Genomic DNA, 26,298 nt, shown 5'->3' on the forward strand with positions numbered 1-26,298 from the left:
TAATTTTCGTTTCAAAATCTTTTTTTCTCATCATTTTTTTTTTTTTTTAAATTTATTTTTTTATAAATTTGTTGTGTTTTTTAATTTTATTAATTAATTATAATATTTTTTGTTTATAATGTATGGTTTTTTATTTAATTTATTTCGGGGTTCACACACACTTTTCAAGTGTTTCTTTTTTTGTATTTTTTTTTTTAATTTATTTTTTCTTTCTTTTTTCTTGTGGCTTAAACTTAATTGTTTATTTTTTATGTTTTGTTTTCCTCTTTTTTTGTTTTTGTTTTATTTCAACAACATTTCAAATGTTATTTAATAACAAAAAACCGAGCAAAAAACAAAACCAAGGACAAAATTATGTTTGTATGTATGTAGGTTGTTTAAAATTAATGTAGTGTTGTATAGGTTTTGTTGCTGAGAGGAGGCGACTTATAAACAAAAACAACTAATTTAAAAAAAAAAGAACTTAGTAGGGCCTTAAAAAATCTGACTCACATCAAAATTCATATATTTAAAAAAATAATAGAAGATAAACAAAATTTTGGACTAATTTCTTTTGTCGTTGATTGAAAAAAGGGTTAAATTTAAAACGCAGGTGTTTGGTGGTAGGTTGATGTTGGGAGGGTTGGTTGGCTGGCTGGCACGGCTGCTTGCTCTATCTGTCGTTCGGTTTGGCCCGTTGGTGCGTGCATAAATGAAAAACTCGTTTTTCTTTTTTTCTCTTTTCTTTTTTTATTTTACTTCCAATTTTTTTGTTTCTATGGAAATTTTGAAACTGTTTTCTTCGTTCGTTCAATCATAATCATTCATATTATTTATATATTCATTCAAATTCAAATACAACAACAATGCTTCTTCTTATTTCCTTGAGCTGGCTGGCTGGCTGGCTGGCTAAGGTATGGAGTAATAATTATTATTATGAAAAAAACCTTGCTGCAGAGGCCAAGCTATTTCAATATTTTTCAAATAAATTCTCACGATTATTAATTTTTTTTCGACATTTAGGAATTCATGTTATTGTTCTTGTTGTTGGTTTTCTGTTAAGGATCCTGCCTTGGGAGTTTTTATACCGCTTCTTGTCAAAATGCAAAGTAAAGGGGGGTGGGGATGGAGGATCACATCAATATGGAGCAGTGTGTGTGTGCGTCAGTAAATTTTGGGTTTTGAATTTGTTTTTTTTTTCTTCATTAATTCTATCAATATAGTAATTGTTTTTGATTTCTTTATGATGTTGTTTTTTTTTTTCAACTAAAAAATTTTAATTAATTTTTTTTTTTAATTTTGTTTGCAGTCTATTTGGGGACTTTTCCTGTAGTCGTTGCTATTGTTGTTGTTATAGGTTGTTCTTCTCCTTGTTGTTGTTGTCTCGTCGTTATACACCTTAATAATTAATTCCTTAGGTAACAAAGATGTTGTAGTGGTGGTGTTATTGATTATTGAGCAGCAGCATTGGCGGCAGCAGCAGCGGCGGTGTTGTTGATAACAACCTCCTCCTAATTGGTCTCCTCCTTGTTAAAGCATTTTTTGTAAATAGGCCTGGAATTTAGCACTCAGTTGTTGTTGTTGTTGACGTGATTTTGATTTAGACGCCTCACTACCACCACTACTACTACTCGCTATACGTTGTCTATACCATTTGTCCAGCGATTCCTTGGGTATCACCTCTGAATCGTATAATAAATCAAAGATATTGCAGGTTATATCATCGACAGCCGCATAATCTGAATACTCATACTGCAAACCATCGTGTACGGCATCCAAACACGCCAATTCATATTTCTCCTGAGCATCGATGCACAAACGCAACATCGGTACACAGATTTTGCGGAATTTCTCAGCATTGACTTGTGGTGTTTTCGCACTACTGCTGCTATCTTTCTTTGTACTACTACTGCTACTCGTCGTCGCCGCCAGCACAGTGGCATAATCACAGCAGAGGAAACGTGCAAATTGTCTTAAAAATTCGTCATTAATATTTACATTAGTATTGATATAATCTATGGCTAAATCGCAATTGTCCCGCTGGCCCTTGAGCAGTGTCGCCAATCGCTTGACTTTCTTGTCCACAGTGAGACCGGCGCAACTGGTATAGTCGCTGGGCGGCTTCACGTTCGCATCGTAAATGTACTGCAGTTGATTGGAGCTGATAAAGTCCTGCCATTTCTTTTGGTCGCTGGTGAAGATCTGACCGCGATCCAATTTGAATTCTTTGTGCCACACGTCGCGCACATAATTCGTGCCGAATTCTTTGGTGAAGTACACAATCAACGCCTTGACAAACTTCTGTGTGAAATGGAAATCATCCTTCCAGTCGGAGCGCCACACATCGTTGAACGTCAGCATACCGTCGTACAGCAGCGGGCCCAAAAACTCAAACACATAGGTCCAGCCGTTTGGCACATCGACCAACACATCGGCAAATTCCTCGGCGAACTGATCGTAGGCCCGGCCAAAGGTCTTCTTGTCGAATGACTTGGTTTTCAGCAGGTAGGAGAAAATGGCAGCCGCCGCAGCCCGATGGTCGCGGGAGACATCACGCAAATGCAGGTAGTCCATCAGCAGGCAGTGCAGCAATTCCATGTGTTGTTTCAGCGTGTGGGAACGCCATTTGTCCAGGACAACGGCCTGCCAAGCAAAGCTGTTGCTATGATCACATTCTAGGTACTCTTCGACCAGTAGATTGATCGTCTTGCGCACCTCGGTGGCCGAGTAGCTGACAACGGATTTCTCATCCTCGTCGTCGGAGCCTTCGTTGCTGCTACTGCTTGCGGAGGTATGCGAGGCCGATGGCCGTTCTACATCGCTGTTTTGATGACGATCGTTGTCGGATTCGCGCGTGGACAACACCTGGAAGGGATTGGTTGGCCGCTTCATTGTGTTGTTGGCCGAGTTGGATTGGCTGCTGGAGCCACTGTAATGCTGGGAGCCGGACGATGACATACCACTGCCTCCGAATGGTGGAGCTGTGGCATTCTGCAGGAGGCCACCTTGCTGGCTGCGGCCGGTGGTGCGCCACATAAACAGCGAACTGTTGCCCAGCTTGGTTGACGATTCCGATTCGAGGCCGCGTGAGAAGTTCAGTTTCTTAAAGTCCAGACTTTGATCTTGCTGGTATTGCCCCTTTTGTGAGTTCTTGTTGTAGTAGTTGTCACGGTTGTCCATGCGACGGCCTTGATTGTTGTTGCCGTAATCACCACGGCCACCACCACCCATACGCTGAGAGCTGCCACCACGGTCGTAATTGTTGCGGCTGTTTTTATCGTCACGATTGCCACGACGATTCTGATGTTGTGAGCCACTGTTGCCGGACATGCTGCTGCTGCCGCCACTACTCACACTGGCCGGTCCACTTTGTGCGGTGCTTGGCGATGAGGTCTGATCCCAACGACGTGCCCTCAAATCGACCACATCCTGCATCATGAAACGCACACGACTGCTAATCTTATTGTGATTATCCTTCTGCGATCGGCTCTGTTTGATGATGTCGTTGATTCGATTGAATACCCGATCCATGCGAGTAATATTCTTCTCCGCCGAATATTTGGCCTCCAACAGATGACCGACAGTGGTCATTAGCTTGCACATATATTCGAGTTTTTCTTCGCTGCCGTGTTCCAGCAATGACTCGATACACATCATGACACGATCGCCGGTCAACGATTGCAATTTGAACATTTCACCGATAAAACGTACGGTACCCCAGGCACGACGTCTAAATTGATATTCTTGGTCTTCGAGCTCGGCCTGGAGTTCTTGGCGTTCCTTGGGATCGGTACAGGCTTCAAGTTTTTCGATCAATGGTTTTAGTTTTTCATTCTTGGCATCGGCATTGTTCACGTTCGTTTCGAATTCCGTTTGAATACGTTTGATCAGGAGCGTATTGAAAAGTTGTTTACTTTCCGGTTTGACTTCTTGGAAGAGAACTTTGCAGAATTTGGCATAGGTTGGTGCAAAGTTGGGTTCACTAATGGTTTTCTCAAAGATCAACAACATCACCTGTGAGGAAGGCGGTGAATTGCGAGCGAGTGCGGAGATGAAAGAGAAAAGAGAGAGAGAAAGAGATTTGGTTGGCAAAAAGGAAACACTCACTAAAAAATATACAATTTCAATGGAAAAAGAGAAAAGTAAAACAACACAAATAATTGGCTTTGGCGGTGAACACATACAGAAAACAATTTTTATATAGAAAGTAGTTTTCAATAAAACTGGTAAATTTTTAATCCTGAAAATTAATGAAATAGGAAATTGGGAGATATGACAGAGGCAGACAAACAAATCAAAGCAAACAAAATTCGATTATGTTTAAAGGTGGGGTCTTATAATATAATAATACAAATTAAATAAAAACAAATATAGTTTTTAAATAATAATAATAATATTATATATATATATACAAAATTTATTAAAAAAAATAGAAAATAATTTTTTAAAAATTCAGCAAAAATACAAAATTTTAATATTCAACAAACATACAAAATTTTAATATTCAACAAAAATATTAAATAAATAAAATATTAAATAAATAAAATATTAAATAAATAAAATATAAAATAAAGTATTCAAAAGCGTCAATCTCTATTTATATACATCAATCTCCACTCAATTTGATTATGCTATTTTTTTCCGATATCTATTATAGATACGGATTAATTGTGTTCGGTAACTCCCCATGAAATTTAATGGAGAATACATTCTCCATTGACACCAAAACTCTACAACAAAGTTTTGTGGGAAATTTCTCTTCATTTCAAAATACTTATGTCATTTTTAACCTAAAAAATATGTTTCACTATTTCTTCTATATTAAAAACCCCGATTTTTTACAGTTATATAATAAATATACAGATTTCTTATGTTCGGTGACCCCTAGTGAAATGCGATGAAGAATCTATTCTCCATTGACACAAAGGCTCTACAATGAAGATTTATGGGAAATTTATCTTCATTTTAAAATACTTATGGTATATTTAACCTAAAATATATATTTTATACTATATATTCCCAATTAAAAACCCCGATTTTTAAGTTTATATAATAAATATACAGATTTCTTATGTTCGGTGACCCCTAGTGAAATGCCATGAAGAATCTATTCTCCATTGAAACCAAAGCTCTACAATGAAGTTTAATGGGAAATTCCACTCCATTTCAAAAGGCTTACGGCATTTCAACTTAAAAATATTGCCTTATAACCTAAAAATATATATTCCGAATAAAACCCGAATTATTATTGGTTATATAATAGATATACAGATTGGTTATATAATAGATATATTTCAACTTAAAAATATTGACTTATTTTTTTAATTAATTTTTTTAATTTAATATTACAAATATTTATTTTTGCTGAATTTATTAAAAATTATATTCTAATTTATCTATTTAAAAATAAATTTGTAAATATTAAAAAATTATATTAAAAATATTACTTAAATTAAAAAACAAACACATTTTTTCCACTACGAAAAAAAAATCAAAAGTCTCAAAAAGTTTTAAAGAAATTCCCACATTTCCAAGGCATAGCCTCCTATTACCTAACATTTTTTTAATAATTTCATTGAATTATTAAAAATTATATTCTAATTTATCTATTTAAAAATAAATTTGTAAATATAAAAAATTATATTAAAAATATTCGTTTACACATTTTAGTTAGTGAAAAAAAAATCAAAAGTTTTTCAAATAAATCCTACAGTCCAAGGCATAGCCTCCTCTACCTAACATGTCAATAATTTCATTGAATTCCTCATTGGGACTAAGGTCGGCGGTCTATAGATTTTATTAATCGTTTAATAGTTAGTGGATGAGGGTTTTTGATGGATGTTAAGGATTAAAAAGTAAAAAAAAAGAAGAGAAAGAGGAGCAAACAAAGTTAAAAAAACTATACGCACTATTATTATGTGTATAATACAATAAAAATATAAAAAAATTAAAAAAATGTGTGTTTAAGAAAAAACATAAAAAAGAATAAAGAAATAGAGAGAGAGAAAAATTATTATTAAATTTCAATGCACACCAAAGCCAACATTAAAAAAAATATTTGGTTGTTTTACCTTTTTTTTTCAAAAAAAAATAAAATAAAAATCTAAAAGAAAACCAAAAAAATTAAATATTTTTCATCATAGTTACTTGTTGCATTTTTTCCGTTGTATCCAATGAAATGGAGACCATTGTCTTCAGCAGTACTTCAAAGTTTTCGGGTGTCAATTTATTCAGTACACCACGTACTTTCTTGAGCACAGCTTCAATGTTATCATTAAGATTATTGGATGAATCCGAATTGCTGCCGGCACCACCACCAGTCTTCTTACGCAGCGTTTCCGGTTTCCAGGCATTTTCACTTTCATTCAATTTGATTTCTTCGTTCAACGAGAGGTTGACACGAATCATACGTGGCCGGGCAAATGAGGTACCCGTTACACTGACACTGCCACCGGTTGTACCAACCATACTGCCACCGGGACCGGGTGGACCACCGGCACCGGCAATATTGCCACACGATCCGGTCATATTGTGATCATGTTTACGCTGAGGGCGACCACCACGTTTGCCCGACACCAAATCCATAGATTCGTTAAAGTTCATATGTTGATATTGTTGTTGCATATGAGGCAGATTTTGATTATTGGGTCGGGAGACAAACAGAGCGGCTATACATCCACCCTTTTGACAAGGCACCACTGGCAGTTTCTGGGATTCTTCGGATTTGGCCAATTGTTTCAGTTCATCCAAAGAATAACGATATAGACTTTTGCCAGTTTTTGGGTGTTTCTGTATGGATGGTGCCACATGTAAAATTTTCGCGGCCGATTTTGAGGTCGTGGTTGAGGCTGCGGCAGCAACAGCTGGTCGAGCATGGGATTGAGTGTTGGTGCTGTCAACCATATCTGGAGTTTTGCTGTCAGCAGCAGCAGCAGCAGGAGTGGCAGCGGCGGCTGCACCACTGCTGGTATTAGCTGCTGTTGTTTCAGTCTTAGAGCTAGCCGTGGGTTTGGTGGCGACGGTGGCTTCTTTAACCTTCTCATCATCTTTAAAGTCACCGAAACGTACATCTTTAATGGCAGTAGCTTCATTATCGGTTATCGATTTAGTGCTGGTCTCAGTGAGCTTCTTCACCACCTCTTCTTCACAAGCCGATGAGGAACTATTTAGGAATTGAATTTGTTCGGTTTCTCCCTTGGTGTCAGCGGCAGGAGCAGCAGCAGACGATTTAGCTGCCACTGAGGGTTGTATAAATTGTTCAACAATTTCTTGGGATTTGACATGTTTGCCGGTGGTCGTGGGGACGGCGGCAGCTGCAGTGGGTTTGTCATTATCTGGAAAACAAATAAAAATCACATTAAATAATTTGTAATTGTTGTAGAAAAGTATTCAAAAGCGTCAATCTCTATTTATATACATCAATATCCATTAAACCCAATTTGATTATGCTATTTTTCCGATATATATTATAGATACGGATTTATTGTGTTCGGCAACTCCCTATGAAACTTAATGGAGAGTACATTCTCCATTGACACCAAAACTCTACAACAAAGTTTTATGGGAAATTTCTCTTCATTTTAAAATACTTATGGCATTTTTAACATAAAAAAATATATTTTACTTCATATTCCCAACTAAAAGTCCGATTTTTTATGGTTATATATTAGATATACAGATTTCTTATATTTGGCGGCCCCTAGTGAAATGCGATAAAGAAGCTATTCTCCATTAACAGTAAAACTTTACAAAAAAAGTTTTAGGGGAAATTCCACACCATTTCAAAAGGTTTATGGCATTTCAACTTAAAAATATGGCCTCTTTTAACCTAAAAATATATATTCCCAACAAAAACCCCGATTTTGTATGGTTATATAATAGATATACAAATTTCGTATGTTTGGTGACCCCTAGTGAAATGTAATGACGAATCTATTCTCCATTGACACCAAAGCTCTACAATGAAGTTTTATGGGAAATTCCAAACCATTTCAAAAGATGTATTGCATTTTCAAATAAAATTAATTATTTCAAGTTTTCCTAATTAAAACCGATCTTTTATAGTTATATATATTATATATAGAGATTTCTTATGTTCAGTGACCCCAAGTGAAATTTTATAAAGAACTTGTTCACCCTTGACACCAACCCCCTATAATGACGTTTTGTGGGAAATATCACATCATTTCAAAAGTCACTTGACACTTTCGTGCAAAACATTAGTCTTTTCATATATCCAATATTGGAACCGATTTTTAACGGTTAGGTATTATAGCTATCGAGTTACTTTGTTCAGTGACCTATTGTGGAATTTTATGAAGAACATGTTCTCCCTTGACACCAATCCCCCACTAAGACGTTTTGTGAGAAATATCGCATTATTTCAAAAGTCATTTGATACTACTTTGACTAATGTTACTATTTTCATATATCCAATATTGGAACTGATTTTTAACGGTTATATATTATAGCTACCGAATTACTTTGTTCGTTGACTTATAATGAAATTTTATGAAGAATATTTTTTCACTTGACACTAATCCCCCACAAAGACGTTTTGAGGGAAATATATCATATTTTGAAAAGTCATTTGACACTTCCGACCAAAACATTACTATTTTCATATATTCACTATTGGAACCGATTTTTATTGGTCATGTATGATAGCTATCGAGTTACTTTGTCCGTTGACTTATAGTGAAATTTTATGAAGAACATGATCTCCCTTGACACCAAACCGCTATAATGACGTTTTGTGGGAAATATCGCATCATTTCAAAATTCGTAATTTTTTCACCGATTTTTAACGGTTATTTATTATAGCTATCGAATTACTTTATTCGGTGACTTATAACGACATTTTATGAAGAATATTTTTTCCCTTTACACTATACACCTACAAAAATTTGTTGGCTGAGAAATTGCTTTAAATCCAAAATCCCGAAAGAGAATCTGTTGAATGAAACTTCAGAATTGAGATTGATGTATTATTATTTAGGTCTGGTTTGGGTACCTACCTTTAGTTTCTACACCTGTTGTCTTGGAATTATCAACATTGTTGTTATTATTAGTAGTACTGGCAGCAGCTGTGGTGGTGCTAGTAGTTTGAGGTTCCTTAGTTGCTACTGCTGCTGCTGTTGATGATGATTGCTGCCTTTGGGGCGCCTGTTTGCTGTTGTTGTTATTGGTTGATGGAACTGAGGAGCTATTTGCATTGTGAATATCAGTCAATTGAACATTTGTTGTGGGTGTTGATGGTACCGAGGATGCATTATTATTGTTGTTATTGCCTCTATTATTGTTGTTATGCGATTTATTATTATTGCTGCTGCTGGCATTCGAGGCGGTTGAATTGCTGCGCTCATGTTGGGGCCTTTGTTGTTGCGACTTCTTTTGATTTTGATCTTTGGTACGTTGTTGATGTTGTTGTTGTTGCTGCTGTTGTTGTTGTTGCTGCTTGTTAACCTTACGATTTTTGCGATTGCTCACAGTAATAAAGGAATCATCATTGTTGGCTGCATCAAGAGCATTGGTGGCGGCCGTAGCTGCAACAGCAGCGGGGGCGGTGACGGCGGCGCTAGGATTGTTGTTACTTGCCTTCGAAGTAGCTTCACCCTTCTTTACGTTACTAATAGATGGTGTAGTGGTTGTATTGGCTCCCATTTTAGTATTGGTTGTTGTTGTGGTTTTTCCTTGTTGTTGTTGGTCCTTGCTAGTTGCTGCTGTTGTAGTAGTGGTTTTTTGTGTAGAAATGTCTGTAAGAATAAACAAGGGTAGGATTAGTTAAACTCTTGCGAAAATTTGTTAGGGAATTTTTGAAAATTAAAATTCAAATTTTTTTAAGAAAAATAATGGCGGTGGTACTGGGGTTAAAAAATAAAATTCAACACGACAAAAATTAAAAAATGAAAAAAAAAAAATTAATAATAAAATTACGCGCAGGAGGGAGTCTCTTCGTATTCGAATTGTTTGTATATATATATATTTATATAGATATATATGGAAATACAATGTACTAACACACAACACACTCACTATATGACTACTACTACCACGACGACAATACTACTACTACTGGGCGGCTGCCGATCACTCAGCAGCCACTAACCAAATGAAAATTTCTAAAGAATTTATTGAGCATTTATGAGGGTAAAACAAAAATTTTCAGTTTCAAAAACAACAACAACAAAAGCCAAACGAAGAAGAAGACGAGCCGCAGCACCAGCAGCAGCAGAAAAAGAATGCCTCGTTTTGAGGCATTAACAACGAATGGATGGATGGCTATATTTTTATTAGAAAAATAAAATGCGGAGGAACATTGTCGTCGTCGAGAGTGTGGGTCTATGCAGACGACAAGACGACCAAGTGACTGACTGGCTGGTTGGCAGGTGGAGAAGGAGGTGGTGTACAAAACAGAAGACATGTGAATTTGAATATAAAATGTGATGCAACAAGAGAGAGAGAGATCTGTGGTTCACAGTCTGTCTTCTGATGAAGAAACTGTTGTGGGTGGGTGGTAATAATTTTTGTCGCCCTCATCATTACCGTCGTTGTAGTCGTCGTAATGTTGACGACATCAGACGACAACAATGTGCGTGTACCGCTGCTGCTACTGCTTTTGGAAAATTCTCTTGTTGTTGTCCAGCACCTCTCAGATGATGGCTCTCGCCAGAAGCATGCTGCTTGGTGTGGCGATCACCAGAAAAAAATATGGTGGTGGGTGATGGTCGGTCTGGTCTTCATTTTCATAAAAAAGAAAGGCAGGACACATGGTTTTCTATTTTCTTTGGAATTAATTTCATTTTAAACAAAATATTGGAATTTAAAAAAAAAATGGTTTGTGAAAAACTATTGGGAATTAATGCTTCTCAAGTTGATAAAAATCTGAATTGTTTGGTTTCCTTGCTAAAGGCAATTTGTTTATTTTTCGGTTTGGTTTGATATAGTTTTGGAAAAGAAAAGTATTGGCATGAGTTGGAGAAGGAGGAGGAGTTAGTTTGGCGTTGCAAAAAAAACAAAACATGGCAAACAGACGAACAACACAACAACTTGGTAACGAAAAGACTCCCCCGTACAAAATTGGGACGCATTTTTTTAGATTTCAAATTAAGTACGCAACGATTTTTTAAGCCCCAAAATTAACCACTCAATATTTTTAATTTAAATTAAACTCTACAAAACAACAACTACTACGACTACAACTACAACACTTGAAAAAATCTGTAACCACTGAGATTAGGGTGTTCTTTTCTTTTTTGGTGGTTTTTGCAAAAAGAAAGAAGAAGTGGTTTGTTGGCATAATTACTTAGTTCTTTGTTTGTTGCTGTTGTTGTTACAATTTCCTCGCTGGTGGCGACATCCTTCTTCTTATTTGGAATTGCTGTTGTTGTTGGATCTTCAGTTGATCGATTTGTAGCATCTTTTGTCGTCGTAGATTGTTGTGTTGTTGTGGTGGAACTTGGCGGCATCTTGCCTTGTGATTGGTGGTGTTGTTGTTGTTTGTTATTGGAGTTTTTGTTAGTTTCTATTGGGGATGACTGTTTCATTTGATATTCAACAACAACAACATTGCCTTTTACAGGTTGCTGCTGCTGCTGCTGTTTGTTGTTGTTGCTCTTTACACCGGCGTCATCTTCCATTTGCGCCACTGGTGTTACTAAAAGAAATTTGAATCGTGTTAGACGATTAATTCAATTTTTTTGGGTAAAGGGAACGAGGCGGCGTCGTTTTGGAAGAGAGGAGGCTAGGTTGTAGTGGTAATGGTGGTGTTGGTAGTGGTAGAAGATATATATTTAGAAAGTAAAATTGGTGGTAACAGTGTTGGAGGAGGGAGAGTGGATTGAGTGGTGGGTGTTTAAAGGGAAAAGATACATATTTTTTCTTTTGGGTCATTATAAACATACATATACATAACTACATGTTTTAAATATATATACAATATTTGACTACTTTTAATGATTATTATTATTTGTTTTTAATTTAGATTTCATTAAAAAATATTTTAGCATTTATTTGTTTATAAACAAATTAAAAAAATCAATTTTGTTTATGCAAAACATTTTTGGAAAAAAAATCATATCTCTTTCAAAATGGTGTCCAAATTTCAATAGTAATATCGCTAGGTGTAATATAAAAAAAAGAAAGATATTGCTATATTTTCATACGATTTCCGAAATGGTGACCAAATTTCATTTTAGGTGCTTGGGGTCAATGGCAAAAATATTCTACACTAAATTGTATTATGAGTCTCCAAACGACGAAATCGCGAGGTCTAATATAAAACAATAAAAAATCGATTCCAAATTTGGGTTAAATAAGGAGGAGAAAAAAATTAAAAAAAAATAATATCACTTTCAAAATGGTGAGCAAATTTCAATAATTTCTCATTTTCGGGGCTTGAGACCAATGGAAAAAATATTCTACACTAAATTTCACTACAAGTCTCCAAACAAAAGAAATCGCTAGGTGGAGTACAAAACAAGAAAATATTGATTCGAAATGAATAAAAATAAAATATTGATTTGAAATGAAAAAATAATTTTTGGGTACATTTTCATAAGATATTAAAAATGGTGTCCAAATTCCAATAATTTTTAATTTTAGGGGCTTGAGACCAATGAAAAAATGTCCTACACTACATTTTACTATGAGTCTCCAAACAAAGGAAATGTAATATAAAACAAGAAAATTATTGATTCGAAAAGGAAACAATTATTTTTGAGTACATTTTCATAAGATTTCGGAAATGGTGGCCAAATTTCAATAATAATACATTTTAGGGGCTTGAGACCAATGGAAAAAATATTCTACACAAAATTTTACTATGAGTCTCCAAACAAACGAAATCGCTAGGTGGAATATAAAACAAGAAAATATTGATTTGAATTGAAAAAAATAGTTTTTAACTAAATTTTTTTACGATTTTCAAAATGGTGGCCAAATTCCAATAATTTTTCATTTTAGGGTCTTGAGAAAAATGGAAAAAATATTCTACACTAAATTTCACTAGAAGTCTCCAAGCAAAAAAAATCACTAGGGGTAATATAAAACAAGAAAAGTACCGATTTGAAATGAAAAAATATTTTGTAACTACATTTTTATACGATTTTCAAAATGGTGACCAAATTTCAATAATTTTTCATTTTAGGTGCTTAGGGTCAATGGAAAAAATCTTCTACATAAAATTTCACTAGGGGTCTCTGAACAATTCAATTCGCTAAAAATAATATATAACAATAAAACATGGGCTAATAAATTTTAAATTATATAATACAAAAAAAATATTTTTTTGGCATAATATTTTTATACACGTTTTTCAATTTCTTCAAAATCTCCAGCAAGACCTCATGTAAGGAGCTTGAGGTCAATGGAAAAAATATTCTACATCAAATATTACTAGGGGTCACCAAGCAAACGATATCGTTAAATGCAATATATAACAAAAAAAATATCGATTTCAAATTTCCATATTTAATAAAGCAAAAATACTATTTTAAAAAAAATATTATATGCCTTTCAAAATAGTATTCAAATCTCAATACAACTTCATTTTACGAACTTAGTGTCAATGGAAAAAATGTTCTACCAAAAATTCAACTAAGGTTCTCTGAACAAATGAAATCGCTAAATACATTTTGAAAAGCATAAAATATGGGGTGGTAACAAAAATTAAAATGTACAAAATTAATGTTTTGTCTTTTTTAATAATTTTCGTACACATTTTTTTCGTTTTTTTTTATAAAACAAAACCGGTCAAATATTGTATACATATATCGAAAATTTAAAAAAAAAAAACTATATTTTTTACAATATACATTTTTTTGTAAATAATTACAAAATATATAGCTTATTTATGTATGTTTTTATATTGAAAAATAAAATATATAAGGGGCACAGAAATACAAATTTTGTATTGAATTTTACAAATTTTAGGGATCTGGGTGTTTTAGGGGATTTCGAGGTAATCTATTTCGAAAAAAAAAAAACAATATTGATAGTAGGTAGGTGGTGGTAGAGGTAGTAGTAGTAGTTGTTGTTGTGATTGTAGGTGTAGTTGTAAAAAAATAGAATATTTCTTTTTTTGTGTAGTAGAAGAATTGTAATTACCATCGGTATTGGTAGTTGTTTCTGTTTCTGTGGAATCCTTTGCTGTAATTGCTGCTGCTGTCGTTTCTGGTTGTTTCGTCTTTTGCTCCACTTGTTGTTTGGTTGGTTCAGGAACAGTTGCGGGAACAACACCAGCACCATCATCATCATCATGTTCCAATTCTGGTGTTTCAGCATCGGTATCATCATTCTCTTCGCCAGTTACTGATGGTTGTACGGCCGTCGCCGCCGCCACTGGATCTACCACCACGGATGATTCAACAGCAGCAGCAGATTTTGCTGCCGGCTCAGTTTGCATTTGCTGATCGATTTTATCTTTACCAGCAGCATCAGATGCAGGTGTAGTGCCGCCATCACCGGAAGTTTCCACCACCACTTTGTTATCATGTGGTGTTGTTGTTGCTGCTGTTGTCGTTGTTGCCGCGGACGCTGCCGCCGCCGCCGTTGCGGTTGTCGTTTTATCGTTAGAACCTTTTGTTGTTTCGGGTGGTGGCGCAGTCATTGTTATTGTTGTCGTTTTCGCCGGCCTATTCTCAGCCTCTGGCGGAGGTTTGATTTCAAGGGCCGCCGACGAACTACTCTTATTTTGTTGTTCGAATCGTATCTCTTCCATTGTGGCGGGATCGATGATAGGCACGGCTTTACTGCGCTTTTTCGTCAGATCGGCCACAGGTGCTGCGGCGGCCAGACCAATTGATCCACTACCCGCCGCCAGATTAAGTGGTGTGGAAGATGTACCGGGTGCACCCGTAGAACCTGCCAAATGGCTATAGGCATTGGCCAGTGGCGGACCACTGATGCCAGTGGCAGTCATTAGGGAGGGCGCCTGCGTTGCCAAGCCCGTTGTAGCACCCAATTGTAGCGGAGGTGCACAGTACTGTGATTGGACATAGGGACCCGCTGACACTCCCCGTGTTCCCGTATTTTGTAGTGGCGCTCCCACATGCACCGTCGAGTTGCCGCTACCTGTCGCCGAGTGTTGATGGGCATTACTGATGCGGGTTCCCGGTGGCATTTGCATGTAGTAGAAGCGATGATGCGGCAACACAGTCATATTTCGTATTTGCTGGGCATTGTGCAGGCTCGTCGGAGCTTGAGCGGCCACCGTTTGATTAGCAAAGTAGTGCCCGTGAAGCGTGGCCTGTTGGTGGGCTGCATTTGTTTGCGCTTGCGTTGCCGTCTGGTATAGGGGACCCGTGTGACCGGCTGTGGGTGTACAATGCTGACCCGCCGCCGCTGCAGCTGTTAGTGCACCATTGTACATCATTACTGTGTTGTGCTGTGGTATTGGCACCTGAAAAGATTGCGTCATGAAAGGATTGCCAGCGGGCGGCTGCAGATTCGTTTGTATGATGGTACCCGCCGGCTGGTAGTGTGTACCCTGGCCCTGGCGGCCGCCAACACCAGCCCCAATATTTGTGTTGGCATTGCCTGACGCATTGTTGGCCGCAACAGCTCCCGCACCATTGCCGCCTGCCCCGCCACCACCCTGTGCCCCGTTGCCGCCACCACTGCCGGCTGTGTGTGTTGGAGGTGAGGGCGCCAACTGAGCTCCACCAACATTACTGTTTGTACTCTGACCAGGATGGTGTGGACCTGTCGAGCTTAGCGCCTGTGGGTGTATCGGATAGTGATATAAGAAGGGCACTTGAGGATGCGTCGTATATGCTTGCTGGTGGGGCGGGGGCGCCGCCGTCTGTAGTTGATGTGGATGGGAGTGGGATGTACCGCCGGTCGCCTGCCCAGACGTCTGCTGATTGCTGTGGTGTATTGAGGCCGTTTGTAATTGGACCTGTTGTGGCTGGTGTGACTGATGGTGTGTTTGATGATGTGGCTGATGATGCTGCTGCTGTTGTCCCTGCTGCTGCTGTTGTTGTTGTTGTTGCTGGCTGTGTTGATTTGGGCGTATTCCCTTCCCACCCCCTCCCGGATTGCCGAACATAGGAGGATCTTTCAAAGACCTGGTGTGGGGGGAGAGGGTTGCATGGCATTTTTCCGATATTTGTCGTCGTTAGTATTATTTTATTTGTTGTACACGTTTTTTGGTTTTGTTTTAAATTTTTCAAATCATTTTCAAATATTCACATTTGTATTTGATATTTGGATTTTTTGTTTTATTTGCGGCAAGAAAAGAGAAAAGATTTTAATTATATCATTAATGGGTTAGTAGTACTGAATGTGAGCATAAAAGAAATATGTAGAGAAAGGGGGAGATCATATGGGGAGGATATGTGATAAAGTGTGCGAAAATGTAATGTGATAACTTCAATTAGTAATAATATAAAGAAAATGATATTTAAATACACATAGATACATGTGTGCATATTGGTTTATTTGACTGACAACAAAACAGGATTTAGTTTTGTATCATTATTATAAATAGAGACGACATGCATAAAATATAAGAACAATAATAATAATAATAATAAAAATGATGGTGATGATAAAGATGATGATGTTATTGACGGCCACACCAACAACATTTCCATAAAAAGGAATAACAGTGGTGGTGATGATGATGATAGTAATAATAATGATGATGCTGCTGCTGCCGTAAATTGTACAGCAAAAATCCCACAAATTAGCCCACACACCAAAAGAAAAAAACAACAACAATCAAAACAAAAGAAGCAGCAGAAATATTAGGAGAGGAATTCCAAAGGAGGAAATGGTGGGATGTAGTTGGTTGGGAGCACGTTTTTATTCGTCGTTTTCAAAATTGTTGGTGTAAAATGCTGTTGATGATGGGTGGTTGGGTTGTTGATAGAATGGACAAAGGAGGGGAGGGAAGGGGATAGTGTACATTGCGGATTTGAATTAGGAGCTGGTGTTAGGATTGATCTTTATAACGAGTTAATTGGTCGATTTCAAATCTTGTTGTCATAAAATTTGGTGTTAAATATTTTTGTTTGTCACTATGTGTCAATATATTGGCGGCACGTCACATTTGGATGATGTGTCAGCCTCTCTCTCTCTCACTGTCCTCTTCAATATATATCAATAATTTAATCAGTTTTAATTCAATCAAGACTTTATCCTATATTATTTTGTTAAAAATAATAACATAACGAGTTAATTGATTTTTTTTAATTGATTAACGGATATACCTCTCCCAAATTTGTTTTTTCACCAATATTTTGCACTAAATGTCTTTGTTTGTCATATTCTGCCAGTCTTTTGGCGGCATAAAGTGCATGCCAGTGTCTGTCATCAGCAAAAGAAACATGTCATTTTTGCTCATGCACGTACGCCCTTTTATCATTCTCCTCATTTGTTAGAGACCATAGTGTGCATTGCGGATTTGAATTAGGAGCAGGTGTTAGGATTGATCTTTATAACGAGTTAATTGATCGATTTCAAATCTTGTTGTCATAAAATTCGGTGTTAAATATTTTTATTCGTCACTATGTGTTAATGTTTTGGCGGCACGTCACAGCTGTATGATGTGTCTGCCTCTCTCTCTTCCTCTCATTGTCCGCGGCAATACATATCAATAATTTTATAACGAATAATTTAAATCACTTTTAATTCAATCAAGACTTTATCCTATATTATTTTGTTAAAAAATAATAACATAACGAGTTAATTGATATTTTTAATTGTTTAACGGATATACCTATCCTAAATGTGTATTTTATACCAATATTTTGCATTAAATGTCTTTGTTTGTCATATTCTGTCAGTCTTTTGGCGGCATAAAGTGCATGTCAGTGTCTGTCATCAGCAAAACAAACATGTCATTTTTGTTCATGAGATTAATGGCACGCACGCTTTTTGATCATTCTCATCATTTATTAGAGACCATTTTTTAAAGGAGGGAGGAAGGAAATTATTAAATAATAATTAAAGCTCCTTATCAAATTTGTTGATGATATTAATGACGCACACCCTCTTTGTCGTTCGTATAATTTAGGGACAACTTATAACAGCAGTTATTAGAGGAAGAAGACAAGAGTAAAAGGTTTTTTTAATAATACATTATTTAATATAAAAAATTAACAAAATAAATCAAAGAAAAGAACACTAAAGTAAAAAAATCAACTTTTTTCCGTTTATTTACATCACATTGTGAGAACACAGCTGACAACATATCACAGAGATGGAAAGCTTGAATTTTTAAATAATGAAACGTCACAGCAGAGTTGGAAAGTTAGAATTTTTAAGGGATTCATGTATTATTGGTAAATGTGAACGCATTGGAGTAAAATTGAAAATAAAAATAGTCATTACATTAAATTAATATAAAAGCTCATAATGTATACAAAAATACATTATACCAAAGATGGTGAAAATAATAAAAATAAATTTTACATCTTTTTTTTTTTTTTTGATATTTACTTTAAGAAAAACTTCTTCAAAATGCATCAAAAATATAAAAAAATACCGTTAATTTCCCGATGTGGAAAATCATACCTTTGAGAGAAATGAGTGTTATAATACGTTTACATTTAACCGGATTTCGTTAACCCAGTGGGTTTCAATTGTCAATTCCTTTGCATATATGTCAAATAGATCCTCATAAAGTAGGTTAACCCGGTAAAAAGTTCTAATGTATATGCCGTTTTAGGGAACTCAAAAAGTTTTCAGACAAATAGAATTATTAATTCAGAATTATAAATTCTGAATAAAAAAATAGAGTATTGGTAATTACTACCACACATCTACTGAGTGCGGGTGTGTGTGTACCAACATCAAATGTCATTGACATGACACGTTTATATGCATATCTATTATACTGGAAAAATTCGCTACTTATCAAATAAAGATAGCAGGCAGGCGGGCTGCAAATACATACCACTCAGAATAGATAAGAGTTGAAAATAAAGAAATGTGTAAAAAGTAAAATAAGAAAACAACAATAAAAAAATAAAGAAAAAAGAAACAAAAGTAATCAGCAGATTACAATATCAGCTGTTCGAAATAAAAAAAATTATTTCCCTTATGGCAAGAGTCCGTGTCAGGTCGAAATTTATTTCTAAATGTTGATAATATTTTGGAACTTTAGTGTAACATTTAAAAAAAATATATGTGAGCTTATTAAATGTATTAAACAAAATTAATGGTATAATATAATTTCATCAATTTCTCCAACATAAATTGATTTCCATCACAGAGTTTATTTCTTATTGATATCTATGTGAGTTTTTGAAACGACAATTTTGGGAATTATTTTAAAATTAAAAACTAAATAAATATGATTTACTACATTGAATTCACTCTCAATTTAATAGTGCATTGTAGCTCATTTCTCTCAAAAAAAAAGAGATATTGTTGTCAACTTTTCTACTTGCGGTGTTCTTTGATTTGCTTTTCGTTTGTCATTCATTTCCTAAGGCTGACGTCAGAGTGCGCGCGAGAAGCGATGCTATGATATGCCGCTAGACGACGCTATAAACCTCTGCGTGTGTTTTCTTATGGCATAGCGCAAAAGCTGTCAGAGTGGATGCTACGCTACAAGCGAGACAAAGCGAGTGCAAGCGATAAAGCGTGTTGTGCAATGGTTTATAGCAAGAGCTCGCTTTGGCTCTGTTTGAGTTTCTTTGTTTATTATTTTTATTTACCGTTATTGATCGGTTTTTGGCATCGTTCTTTTGCATCATATCGAATTTTAATGGCGTGGACCAATCTGTCGGGATTTTTGTGGACTCAAGTCCAAATTTAATTAAATAATAATAAAATAATTTGGAAAAAATAAGGGAAACCGATGCAGAAATATTTGTTCATTTCATGAATTTTCTTTAAAAAATTACTTTGAAAATATTTTGTGATATGAAAAATTCTTCGTCGGAATCCTTCTTGAGTCAATAAACACCAGTTTACAACAGAAATAGGCGATATAAACCAACAACACGCTTTGCTCTCTATAGCACTCACTCTGACATACTATAGCATTGAAGTAGCATGAACTATTATAGCATGTAGTATCGCATCGCTTCTCGCTTGCACTCTGACGTCAGCCTAATAAATTTCATTTCAAAGTTCACATGAGGTGTATGACATAAATATCACACACACACGAAATATTTGCTGTTGCTTGTGTTTTTGCAGAAGAAGCAGCCGCAGCAGCAATCACCACTTGGTTGGCTTGATTGTGTTTTACCAGAGCAACAACAACAAGCGGAAGAAACAGAGAGTGAAAATCAACCGCACAAAAAACAACAATGCCGCACATACCAGTGTTATTGACTCATTCATATAAGAAAATTCCAATTGTACTCTGCAATAACAACAAATGAAAGGAAAGGAAAAAAATCGACGCCAACAACAATGTTTTTTTCTTTAATTTTTTTTTTCGAAACAACAACCACAAGGAGATCCAATTTAAACGTAATTGCCAACGAACATTTCTTTCAGTTTATTTTTTTAGGTTATGTTATTATGTTGCTGTGTGTTTGACGAAGTGTCTTTTTTCTCTTTGAAGAATTTCTTTTTGTGTTTGCTCTTTGACTCTCAACCGCCATGTGATGAAGAGCAGCCCACAGAATGACAATTGAGTGTGAGATTGTGAGGTGTCAAGAAACAAAATAAAGAGTCGCAATCATAGGTTCATCAATAATTCTGTCGGCGGCATTGCTCTAAAAAAATCACGCACACACACACTCAAACACATATACTGTATTTTTAAACCAAAAATAGGTTTGTTTAATTTTGTCGTTTGATGAAATAGATACAACCAGAAAAAGGTACAACAGGTTGTCGACGTCGTTTGGGGGAAGTAGATAAGCAGGCAGCGCAAACACAGCACACCATCGTTAAATAAATTAAATCAAGTTTTTGTTTGGTTTGCTCTGTTCATTTGCTACGTGAATGCATGCATGCCCGACGACAGCCGCCACTCACTTTACTACTGGCCGCCTCACAACACTCTGCCATTTTTATTCCTCTCTCTCTCTGTCATCACACGCACACAACACATGTCATCTGTCATTATTTATGCAGCTAATATGTGACTAGGCAGTGACAAAAACCAAACATTTAAGAATATTAACTTTAAAGAAATTTAATTAAGTGAAAAAAGAATATAAAATGAAATTAGGACAATAAATCGTTTTAAAACCAGGGATGGGAGGGAATTACTTTACGTTTAATACGCCCCCCACTAATTGCATTCAATTGGCAGTCAATCAACAGCTGATTCTCTCATGAAATGGCGTTGACATGACATTTGATAAAGGGCGCGCTTTCACTGAACAAATTAACTGAATCAACAAACTTTAATATCATTCAATGTGAGAGAGAGAGCCCTCTTAATGTATGACATTTTTTTTAGTAAAGGGCGCGCATTCACTGAACGCAATTGAAGCGACCACAATTATTCGAAATAATTTGCAATTATTTGTTCAAGTTCCAAATTGACATATTTAAAAGAATCGCTACATAATTATTTATATTTTCTTTATGTATATTTATTAAAAGTACATAAAATGTGGTAAAAGAAAATTAGTAAAAACTGTCAATTGTATCTTTAAAATTTCCGCCGAGTGAAAGACGGCGTTGCTCCCTGTATTGAAAGCTTGTTACATGTATTTGAAAGCTTTTTAATATCAAAATAAAATTTTGAATATTTTTTAATGAAATATTTTGAAAGTTCATTTCGTAAAAGGGCATAAAAATTAGTAAAAAATTGCAATTATGTCTTTGAAATTGTCCCCGAGTTGAAGACGACGTTGATTACCGTGACATAATTACATGTATTTTGATTCTTATTTGGAAGTTTGGAATACTAAAAACCGAGTATGCAACCTGTTGTACCTAAGCATCAAAAAATCAATTGTTTATGTCGTCTGTTCATTCAACGTTTTGAATTCTTCGTTTTGATAGAAGGGGATTTTTATTGGGTTTTATTCATTCAATTCTATTTCTATTCTTTTCATTATGTGAATCCCCCTCCCTAGCTAAAAAAAAACAACAAAACAAGTATGTGCTAATTACCCTCATAACATACATAATATTTTTATAATTATTATTTTAACTTATTTTTAGCTTCTAATTACTAAATTTGCCACGTTGTTCGTAGTGCAGCAGCAGCAGCAGTTCAATTTCTCTTTATGTCATAATTCAAAACAAAGCAAAACAAGGCTCTCTCATTCCTCTAATAATTGATGACGATTTGCATAATCTCTCTCTGAAGAAATGTGTCAAAGTTGTGTGTTCTCACTCTCCCCCCATTCCAATCATAGTGGTACTTTTTTTCTCATTCATGCGACGACAAGATATTTTTCCAATTAGATTTTGGTGAATGCAAACAAAAAAAATGTAATGACCAACTTTTCCAGAATTTTTTTAAATTGTTGGCATATTTGTGGGTACAAGTTTTGCAACTTTTCGAAAATCCGTTTGATTTTTTTGTTTTGTTTTAGTTACATTCTTTTTTTGTTGTTGTTGTTTAGTATGGAGTTAAAGAGAAAACTGTATATATGTGTGTGTGTGTCTGGTGACTGGCAATGCGTATGAATCAAGTTTTTTGTTGTTGTATTGCCGACGACAAACGATGCAAAAATGTAGAACAAGTGAAATTCTTTTGCAAGTCTTAAGAAAAAAAAAACAAAACTGATCCGACAGCCACAGACAGACGTTACGACGACAACGACTTATAAAATGCAACAAACCTATATGACAAACAACGACGACTACCCACAATGACGACGTCGACGACCTATTGCATTTGAACATGCAATAATACAAAGAGAACGACGAAATTGCCGAACAACAGCCAGCCAGCCATTCATTGCCTGGTTGGCTGGCTGGCTGTGTTTATTGTTGACGTTGGCATTGCCGATCAACTGCTAGCTAGCTAAATGATTGCGCTAACGTTGGCATTTCAAAAAAAGCTTAACAATTCTCTTTCGTAGTAGTGGTGGTGTTGGTTGGTAGCAGGTTTTTCTTTTGTGGATCAGCCGTTAGTAAACTGCTATCTCTACTGCCTTCGAGCAACAAAAAAAATGTTGGCCTGACAACGACGTCGTGTGTGCGGCTCACCACGATTGATCATTTGCAGCAGTTGAGTGGGTATATCATGAGCAAGAGAAGAAGTATGTCTGTCTGTCTGACAGCCAGCCTGTCAGCTGTATGGCTAATATTGTAGTGTGTTCATAGCAACTTTCTAAATATGTTTCGAACAAAACCAGTATTTCATTTGTTGCTGTTGTTGGTTTTTGTCTTGTCTGGTGGTTTCATTGCCCGCTCGGAGGTAGATCAACGAGAGCGAGAGAATATTATCTAAACAAAAAAGAATGAACGAACAAGCAATGAAGTTAGCGGGTTGCACGGCTTCTGATCTATCTACCTCCTAGTTAGCTGTTAAGCAAGTAGTGTATATAACAAACAAACGAATATTGTTTGTTACTATTTGCCATTTTTGTGATGTTTTTTGTTTTTGTTTGAAGAGAGGTGGCGGTGGTGGTGTGTAAAGTATGTATTATGGTGTTGTGTATTGTATTGCGGTTTGGATGTTATTTTTTTCTGGGTTGGTATGTATGGCAGCCGATGCTCATAAATATTCTTCTGTCTAGTCAGTCAGTATTAAATAGGATAGCAACAACAACAATAGTAATAATAAAGTTATTCAATATTTTTTTATAAAAAAAATATGTGCAACCAGTTAACGGGATATTATCAAAAAAATTTCCCTTAATTTTTTGTATACAAATTGTATCCTTTTTCCATTTATTCCATTTTGTAGAAACAAAAAAGCCCTTACGTTGAAGAAATGACTTACATTACGTTTCTTACGTACACCACTAATTTCATTCAATTGCAGACATTGAACAGCTGACTTTCTCTTGATGTCATTGGTGGGGTGGTGACAATTTAGTAAAGGGCGCGCTTGCTGTTAAGAATTTGCAAATTATTTAAACAAATAAAGGAAACAATTTAAATATTTTAAATATAATTAAATTCATATAGAAATAAATATAGTGTGACAGTCTTGATGTTATTAGTCATTTTGGCAAAATAATTATTTAAACAAATAAAGGACATAATTAAATAATATTAAATTAAACATTCCCAATTTTACAAATAGGAATTAATTTAGTGTGTATTACGCCACTAAAATCACTAAACTAATAGTCAATGAACATTCTATTCATTTGACAGTCAGTGAACATTCTCCTCTCTCTCTCTCTCTCTCCCTTTCTCAATGTCATTGGTGACGATTTGGCAAAGAAAGGGCGGGCTTTTATTGGACAGCTGAGGACGCTGCAGAAATTCATAAGAATTTTGAAAATTATTCCAACAAATAAAGGACACAATTTAAATATATTAACTAAATTAAACTTTCCCAATTTCAGTAATAGGATATAATTTAGTTTGCATTACGCCCTAAATTCATGCAACTAAAAATCAATGAACATTCTTCTTTCAATTGACAGTAAATGATCATACTCTCTCTTTCTTACTGTCATTGGTGTCAATTAGGCAAAGAAAGGGCGGGATTTTATAAAACAGCTGCAACAATTCATTAGAATTTTGCAAATTTTTCTAACAAATAAGGAAAGTAATTTAAATTTATTGGAACATATAAACAATTACTTAATAAAAATATTATTTATAGGTAAAATATATTTTATAGGTATTTCGCAAATATGCGCAAAAAACAGAGTAGGACAAGATTAATAAAACGGTTAGATGTGATGTCTCTGCATGTTTTCCCCAAAGTTAAAGCACTGTTGTTGAAATTGCAACATGAAATATAAAAATTCGGGTTTTAGGTGGTGAAATTTGCTGGATAAGTATATGTTTTGTTCACAATTATGCAATTTATTAACATATATACGCCTTTAAATGAAACATCTCTTCCAAAAACATACTGCCACGTCCAAAGGCTGCTAATTATTGATAAAGTACCTTCCCTGAATACAATGATATTTTTTTTTCTTGCGGAAATCCATACTTCCTGATATATGGATCTTAAAGTTTCATAGGGGTATATTTCCCATTCGGTTTAAAATTAACACTAACAGTTGTCAATTGCTCGGCGGTTGAAGGGTCCTATACTTCTGAAGAAGTGGACATCCAATGGACTAATTGTAAAAGCAATGCAACATTTTGGAATTCGCCCATGCATGGACTTCCGCAAGTAAATAAAAATATACCATTGAAATCATTTAGTATTACTATCAAAATTAACCGGCCGTATTTAAACAGTTTATAAAAATTCTATATTTTATAAATACGATAGGATCTGCCGTAGGAACAGCAATGGCTTTGAATAGAAAAAAATCATCCTGGTTCACAACAATGTGAACATCACAAACAAATCAAATATATTTCAAAAACAATTTTGCCTCACTTCATGACCTATTAAAAGAGAACAATTTTAAAAAATATTTGATAGGATCCCCCCTTGTGGGGACGACGAAGATAGGTTTCATCTATTTATTTTTTCAAAAATGATTTAATAACTTTGTTACCCAATTAAAAAAAATGATACCATCGATCCTGCAACATATTTGTCTTGCTGATCTACAGACGGTCAGTCGGTCGGTTGATCAATTTTGTGTACATTTTCCATTAGATCCATGCTGTATTTCTTTGTAGTCTTAAACAAAAAAGTATAACGTGTTAGAGGGGCGACAGACAAAATTGGACGGATGAATGGATTGTTCGTTTGGTGGGTCGGTGGTCTAGTCTGGTTTTCTTGGTTGGATGCATAGTTGGATAGGTATATAGATTTGCTGCTATATATACAAAATATATAATACAAAGAAAAAGCAGAGAATAACAACAGATGTGAATAGAAGTTGGACAACGTCGTCAGACAGACAATGAATGGAAATGGATGAATGAATAACTGGTTGGTAGGTAGGTTGGTTGTGTGTGGTATGAAATATAGTGTTGTGATTATATAAAAAAATATAAATAATATTATTTAGTTTTGCTTTGGGGTAGGCACTGGGTTAGAACCGGCGCCATCAATGCACAATCATCAACATCGCCGTCGTTGCCTTATAAAATGATGACCAAGAAGAGGGACGACAACGATGATGATCATAATGGTGATTGCGGCATTATTTTGTTTGCTTTGTGTTTTCTGTTTGAGATAGTAAACAAGGGGGTAAGGGTTTTTTTGATATGACGCTAAAACGCTTAGGAGAAAAAAAAAACAATACGCCAAGTTAACGTCATATATATATTTTGCCACCTACTTACTCATTTGTACTCTGTATTTGCATTGTTTTTTTAATTGTCTTTGTTTTTTATAGTTTCTTC

General features: G+C 35.4%; 1 protein-coding gene across 1 annotated transcript; it reads right to left on the minus strand.

The window, feature by feature from the left end:
- Nucleotides 1-1,509: 1,509 nt before the first annotated feature.
- On the minus strand, nt 1,510-26,298 carry LOC133330260 (eukaryotic translation initiation factor 4 gamma 1). Its single transcript, XM_061538718.1, has 8 exons — nt 26,239-26,298; nt 14,086-16,046; nt 11,285-11,635; nt 9,469-9,734; nt 9,290-9,414; nt 8,997-9,184; nt 6,127-7,313; nt 1,510-3,993 (listed from the first exon to the last, which is right to left on the minus strand). The coding sequence occupies exons 1-8, from the start codon at nt 26,259-26,261 to the stop codon at nt 1,510-1,512; spliced, it is 6,585 nt and encodes a 2,194-aa protein (XP_061394702.1). The 5' UTR covers nt 26,262-26,298.

This window comes from Musca vetustissima, unplaced genomic scaffold (genome assembly GCF_032173495.1).
Source record: "Musca vetustissima isolate MV318-11 ecotype Yass unplaced genomic scaffold, APGP_CSIRO_Mvet_v1 utg6823, whole genome shotgun sequence".
In the NCBI taxonomy this organism is placed as follows: Eukaryota; Metazoa; Arthropoda; class Insecta; order Diptera; family Muscidae; genus Musca; species Musca vetustissima.

What these genes read in the sequence shown, in the direction of transcription:
- LOC133330260 (XM_061538718.1), bottom strand. Translation starts at nt 26,261, where the DNA reads ATGCAAATACAGAGTACAAATGA. An exon ending in CAAATACAGAGTACAAATGA is followed by an intron (nt 16,047 to 26,238) that starts GTAAGTAGGTGG and finishes CCCCCACACCAG; the next exon opens with GTCTTTGAAAGATCCTCCTA. An exon ending in CAACGGAAAAAATGCAACAA is followed by an intron (nt 3,994 to 6,126) that starts GTAACTATGATG and finishes CCTTCCTCACAG; the next exon opens with GTGATGTTGTTGATCTTTGA.